The sequence below is a fragment of the Microtus ochrogaster genome, unplaced genomic scaffold, assembly GCF_000317375.1.
Source record: "Microtus ochrogaster isolate Prairie Vole_2 unplaced genomic scaffold, MicOch1.0 UNK35, whole genome shotgun sequence".
Taxonomy (NCBI): Eukaryota; Metazoa; Chordata; class Mammalia; order Rodentia; family Cricetidae; genus Microtus; species Microtus ochrogaster.
The window spans coordinates 1,592,577-1,599,750 of record NW_004949133.1 but is presented as its reverse complement, the minus strand read 5'-3'; the positions used below and the strand labels follow the sequence as shown (position 1 = coordinate 1,599,750).

General features: G+C 37.8%; 1 protein-coding gene across 1 annotated transcript; it reads left to right on the top strand.

The window, feature by feature from the left end:
* The first annotated feature begins 5,788 nt into the window (after window positions 1-5,788).
* On the top strand, window positions 5,789-6,721 carry LOC101999850 (olfactory receptor 6K3-like). Its single transcript, XM_005368595.1, has one exon. It carries the CDS (start codon window positions 5,789-5,791, stop codon window positions 6,719-6,721), a length of 933 nt encoding a protein of 310 aa, XP_005368652.1.
* Window positions 6,722-7,174: the final 453 nt, after the last annotated feature.

Genomic DNA, 7,174 nt, shown 5'->3' with positions numbered 1-7,174 from the left:
CATTACATTTTTAAATGAACTACATAATCACAATACCTTAATCAAGATCAGAAACACATATACATATAACAAAATTGACCTTAAATTTAAATCACTAAAGCAAAATCCATATCAATGTAAATTATTTATACCTATATCATACCCCCCTTTAAACGTAAAAGAACATTTATAAACAATATTTGGGAATATGGGCACAGTTATTTCTCTCCAAACTGCTTCCTGCTGTATGGTGGCGCTGTTAATCAGATATTTCAGGGTATAACCTGTGTGCTAGGTTCATCTCAGTCATCAATTGAATGAAGTAATTTTTTGAGGGTGTTAACAGCAACCTTTCAGGGGAGTGTGGTCCTTCATATCATATTGGAATAGAAACAATCCACAGGGTCTCATCCTCTGTGAAAACAAAGGAAGAAACTCCTTTCCAAAGCATCATGTCCTTAGATCCAAATTTTAAAGTCAAGGTATGTTCAAAATATCTACGTTGGATTAGTTAAGCAGCATTTATAAATAAATATCTTTTAGCATATGTTGCTCTTTTCTCAGCATTCAAACAATTCAAAGAGAGCATAATAGCATACAGTATCAATATTCTCTGTGTATTGTCCATCTTTGTGTGGCTTTATTTTAACCTCTATTTCATTTATTTTTACTTTTTGAGACAGGTTCTCTGTATATCTTTGTCCAGGAATAACTCTGAAGACCAGGCTGTCCTTAAACTCTGAGATCTATCTGTCTCTGCCTCCCAGGCATTGGGATTAAAGATGTATGCTACCACACCTTGAAGTCACAAAGGTCAATCTCCTTCTGCCTCCCAAGTGTTGGGATTAAAGGTGTGTACTACCACACCCAACTACTCTCTTTCTTCCTTTTTTTTTACTTTAAGAACTTTAACTTTTAGCCTGAATATATTTTTAACGCACTGTAAATCATTTAAAGGTTTTTTTGTTGTTGTTTTTTAATCTCTCTTTACTGTATCTCTCTTTTTCTGATGACATGAACCTTTAAATTACTGAGCAATATGGGCAGGATTAAAGCCGTGGCTTTGCCAGCTAGATCCAGTCCATTCCTTAGCTTTCTGCTTTTCCAGCCTTGTGGCTCCGTGTTCATTGCCACAACTCTACAATGTTTCAAGGTCCTTGTCAGCAAGCAAGCTGCAACAGTATTAAGCAACACTCAAAGGCTCCATAGTCAGGACCACCTGCTTGAAAGAGTCAGTTTTCCCTGGCATGACATCCCAGAAAACTGGCATTTTAAAACAGCAGACCTTTTTTTCCTGCTATGGCTGAAAACAAACAAGCATTCAGTTGGCTTTTATCAACACCATTTAAGTGATTCGTGGCAGGACCTCTTAAGAGCTGCAGGGTCTTGCAGCTAAAGCTGAGTCAGGAAACCTCTCTTAGATGAGAGTGCTTGCTTGCTTCTAGCAAGCAGAGCAGACCCAAGAAATAGCTGCTAACAAGAAAACATGCTTTACTCTATTCTTTCCCAAGCTTTCTCAGGCTTTCTGTGAATGCAGTTGTCCACACGTTGGGCAGCCATTCTGTTGAGGGAGCTGCAGGCCTCTTCCCACAGCCCGGCTCGCAGCTACCTGGCTAGCTTATACCCCAAAATAACAACATACAAACTATATTCATTTAAACACTGCCTGGCCCATTTCTATTAATGTGTGTAGCACCGAGGTGCGCTTACCGGGAAGATTCTAGCCTACGTCCATCCTGGGTCAGAGCTTCCTCACATCTGCCCTGGAGAGGAGCAGCAGCATGGCGTCTAACCTAACTTCCTCTTCCTCCCAGCATTCTGTTCTGTTTACTTCACCCACCTAAAGGCTGGCCTATCAAATGGGCCAAGGCAGTTTTTTTATTAGCCAATGACTTTCCTCCATCACATTCTTCCATTGAAGGACATCAAACAATCCTGTACAATAAAGGTTCATCTGGATAATATTATTTCTGTTACTGTTTAGTGGTGGTGGTGGGGATGATGGTTGTGGAGGGTGTGTGTTTTTTCATGTTTGATTTGGTTGGTCTGATTTTTCCCCTTTATTTTCATGGTGTAGTTAGCCTCCTTACATTGGAGTTTTCCTTCTAGTATTTTCTGTAGTACTGGATTTATAAATAGATATTGCTTAAGTTTGACTTTTATCATGAAATGTCTCATTTTATACATATATGCTGATCAAAAATTTTACTTGTTATAGTAGTTTGGACTGGCATCTGTGGTCTCTTTGAGTCTGCAGTACATTTATCCAGGTCCTTCTGTCTTTAAGGGTCTCCATTGAGAGGTCAGGTATAGTTTTCATAGGTCCACTTTTATATTATGTTTTCCCCTTGTTGTTTTTATATTCTTTCTTTGTTCTGTTTGTTTAGTGTTTTGATTATTATGTACTGAGGGAGCTTTCTCTTCTTGTCCAGTCTATTTGGTACATTGTATGATCCTTGTACCTTTATATGCATCTTCTTTAGGTTAGCTAAATTTTCTTCCATGATTTTGATGAAAATTGTTACTGGCATTTAGGAGTAGGATTAGGCAAGGGATCTGAGGGAATTCACAAGAGAGAGGAAAGCAGAGTGTTTCACCAGGATTTGCTTATTTGGGCTCCTTGCAATGGGGCCAGAAAGTGAAGAGAGGTCACACCAGAAGGTTTGCAATAGTGTCAGGGAAAAGATTGAGAGACTGAATCTGTAAGAGCAGGAAACGTGAAGATCTGCAGTCAACCTACCTGCTTCACTGTCAGGAGACAGAAATTCTTTTATTTCAAAGCTGGAGCTAAATATATTAACATAAATAAATCCCCCAAAAAATTTTGAATGAATAGTGTATTATAAAACTATGCCTAATGAACAATCCTGTGCAATGATCCTATGTAAAGTAGAGAGGGGATGCTTAGGGATTCACAGATAACAAGGCACCTGTAGAAGCACTATCTCTGCATGGGAAAAGACACAAGTCTGAGAACACAAGCAGATGGTAAAACTCCTTGCAGAAAAACTGTCATGAAGGCAGAGTGTGGTTGCCTGTGGTTGCTACATAAGCTTTAAACTTGGTTAACTTATCCATCAAATGCTTATAGAGGGTCTTGAACAGAAATAAACTTCTAAAAATCTTAGTACTCAGTATCAATTTTTTACATAAATCACCATTAAGGAATTTTTAATTAGAAAATATTTTTCAAATGCTGTTTCCTGTCTTGCCCACTGCTACCATTACGTTTGACGATTAAGCTTTCATTCCTGTGATAAACATATTTTCATAAGAGAAGAAGATATTAATGTGCTATTCATTTGATTTTTGTCCAACGTTATCCTTCTGTACATATTAGTTTTAAAATTTAAGAAAATAATTGAAAGTAAATATATTCATCTACTTTTATTTTCTACCCACTCTATGATGGACTTTTTCTATCTCTCTAGGGGCTTGCTCATGTGTGCTTATCAATACACATTTTATGTACACGTTATGAAGAAATCAATAAAATGTGACATATCTCAGTGAGAACATCACCTGTCCTCTAAAGGCCTCGTCATTTGAATCTTCCTGAAGAAGTCCTACTGAAATCATATCTATGTCATATGCTTCAGAATTGTGATATCCTCACATGCTGCTGGAAAGGCTCATGCAAGTGCATAAAGACAGTAAGGGCTATGAGCCAGAGACTCTGAGCTTCACTCCTTTTGTTTCTAATTCATCCTCTGCCTTAGTCTGCCTGACATTGTGTAATAGAAACAATTCTTTCATAGCCCATTGAGAAAACAAATCATCTGTCTCCTGTCCTCTACTATCAAGCATGATGTCAAATCCTTGGTTCCCATAGGGATGGAGTCTTTGTGAAATGGAAGCATGGAACAGAGTTCCCTAATTAGGCACTTGGGGTATAAGAGCTTTTCCCTAAGCCCTGGGAAGCATGTCAAAATAAAGCCTTTTCCCGCTGTTTATCCCCTAAGAAACCTAGTGTGTAGTAGTTATAATCTTCCAATTTGTTGGGCTACAAAAATAATCAAGATATTTGGGGAAAAAGAGGTTTCTGGAAGAAGTGAGTATAAGACGAAAAGACCTCCAGAGTCATTGTTGAGGTCATGCCAGTGCATGAGGCAGGGGGACTGTAGCTCAGGTATGGAGGCTTTGTGGGGTTGGTTGTATTCTTTGACTACAGAAAAATCATCACAAATACATAGAGAAATAATTTATTAAATTTAAGCCATGATATTGCATCTATGGCATTTATTATCACTTCTTAATCATGGACTCAATTGTAGTCTAGGATGCCTATATGTTATATATCAGAGTTAAGAAAGATACCCAGGAATAAAGAAACCCCTGACAATGACTGTAGCTTACTAGTAGAGATTCTGGTTGTTCCTCTTCACCAGAGAATAGAGGAATACTTTTTTGTATAATTCTTCCCTTTTCCTACTTCAGGTTTCAATATCGTGGTTGTAAATTATATTATTGACAGAGTAATTTGACTCACTGTACAATTATACATATATCATGTTACTGCAGACCAGTAAGATAACCAGATCATAAATTCAAAAGGTAGGGACATTAAAATTTTTTTAAGAATACCCATGCTTTCTCATTACTTTTTTGGCTTAGAAGCAAGCTTTGGAGTCTTAGATAGCCCTCACCCATGCAATATTTTAGCAAATCACTTTTGCATTTAAGAAATCTTGCCTCAGTTACCTGAGGTATTGAACTGGACCAAGACATATTAAGTGAAGAATCTCAGTAATAGCATAAGAAAATAAACAGAACATAGATTACTTTTAATATAAACATCATTTTTTAAGGGAAAAAGTTTTCATGAAGAAATACCAAAAAGGAATTTATTTGTCATAGTATTTTCATAGTATTGAACTGTAGATTTAATGTTCTACAAGATCACTAGAAAACAAGCAAAATCTTTGGCACATGCTTGCACTCCCTTGTGGGTGGATGCATTGTGCCTTAGCTCCCAGATAAGTGGTTGTTTTGGGTGGCTATCCAGAGCTTGCCCTTTTTCCAGGTCCAGCCTTCAGATCTTGCAATGTCAAACAATTGAATTTGACTAAAGACACAGTTTGGACTTCCATCATGTAAAGTATTGTAGCAAATACTCCTAGAGACACCACTAAACCTGAGTTAGATGCTCACTATTTTCCAGCTTTAAGTTAGTGGAATGAATGAAATTTTCTGTCAAAGACAATGTGTTAGAAAAAATACTCTCCCAAGTAGAAAAGGTAACTTTCTGTTAAAATAGGCTGATGAATCTCCCTCTCATGAAGAAGCACAAGACTGAAACGCTCATCAGCCAGATGTGTGTACACTTAAGAAGGTATTCTATCAGATCTTGGTTAAACAATTTTGCATCAAATATTATTTTCCATATATGGTTGCTTCTTGATAGCACACATTTCTGTTCACTTTTCTGCAACCAAAGCCATTTTTCTTGACATAATGAGGGACAGGTTTAGCTAAATTAATATCATACTGGTTGTATCTAAAAATAACATTTATTTAAAATATTTCCCTTAGATTATGTAGTAAAAGGCAGCTTCTACACTATCACACCGACAGTCAGCGGTGCATACCAATTTACATTTCTAAAGTCAACTGTTTATTTAAAAAAACAGAATAGCTGACAACTAAATATACTTAGCAAAAAATTTACAAATCTGATAGCAGTTTAATATATTTTGTTTAATTGGTTTAATATTGAGAATATTTACATAGTTAAAGTTTTGTATATTTTTCCTTTTATTTGAGTGCTGATTGTACTTATTCCTTCAGCCAGCTAATAAATGCTGAAAATATGGATAAAGAGAATCAGACAAAGGTGATAGAATTCTTTTTTTCGGATTTCCCTGAGTTTGAGGATGGGGGCCTTTTGTTCTTCGTCCTTCTGCTTTGTATTTACATGTTCATTGTTGTTGGAAACTCCATGATCTTCTTGGCTGTTCAACTGGATGTCCGTCTGCACAATCCCATGTACAGTTTCATCAGCATCTTTTCCTTCCTGGAGATTTGTTATACCACAGTGACCATTCCCAGAATGCTCTACAACCTAGTCAGCAAAGATAAAATCATCTCCTTCATTGGTTGCCTGCTGCAGATGTATTTTTTCCATTCCTTTGGAGTCACAGAAGGTTTGGTCCTCACAATAATGGCCATTGACAGATACGTTGCCATCTGTAACCCACTCCGCTATGCAATCATCATAACTCCACAGCTGTGCACACAGCTTTGCACAGGCTCCTTTATCCTCGGCTTCATCATGCTCCTCCCAGAGATTGTGTGGATATCTACTCTGCCCTTCTGTGGCCCCAATCATATCCACCAGCTCTTCTGTGATTTAGAACCTGTACTTCTCTTGGCGTGTGCAGACACGTCTATGATTCTGGCTGAAGATGTCATCCATGCTATCTCCATCCTGACCTGTGTCTCTATCATCACCCTTTCCTATTTAAGAATCATCACAGTGATCCTGAGGTTTCCATCTGGTGAGAGCCGGCAGAAGGCATTCTCCACATGCTCAGCCCACATCACCATATTCCTGCTTTTTTTTGGCAGTGTGGCTCTTATGTACTTACGCTTCTCTGTCACGTTCCAGCCAATACTGGAGAAGATCATCGCACTAATGTTTGCTGTCCTTGCCCCATTTTTCAATCCTATAATCTATAGCCTGAGGAACAAAGACATGAAAGATGCCATTAAGAAAATGTTCTGTTCTCAAAAGCTAATGTGAGTTTACCCATGCCAGTTCAAAATATCTCATCATCTGCATATGTTCTAAAGCAAACAAAATAAGATTAGTACGTAAATGTAAGGTTTTTTCATAGTCTTGGTTGTTTGCCTTTCCAGTTTTCTAATAAAATGATCATTGCTTGTCCTGGTAAAGAAAGTCATCTGCATCTTCTCACTATTCACATTATCAACAGGGTCTTCTAATTTTGAAATCAATGTTATGGTAGATTTTATTGTAAACTGCAAGATCCTGTCCACATTTCTTCAGGTTCTGAGCTCCTGCAGATAATCTTCAAAGAGCTCAGGATTCCTTCTGCTGCAGTCAAAAAGAAGGCCTTCTCCACATGTATCTCCCACCGCACTGTCGTTCTCATCTTCTATGGCAGCATCCTCTTCATGTATGTGCGGCTGAAGAAAAGTTACTCCCTTGACTATGACCGAGCCTTGGCAGTGG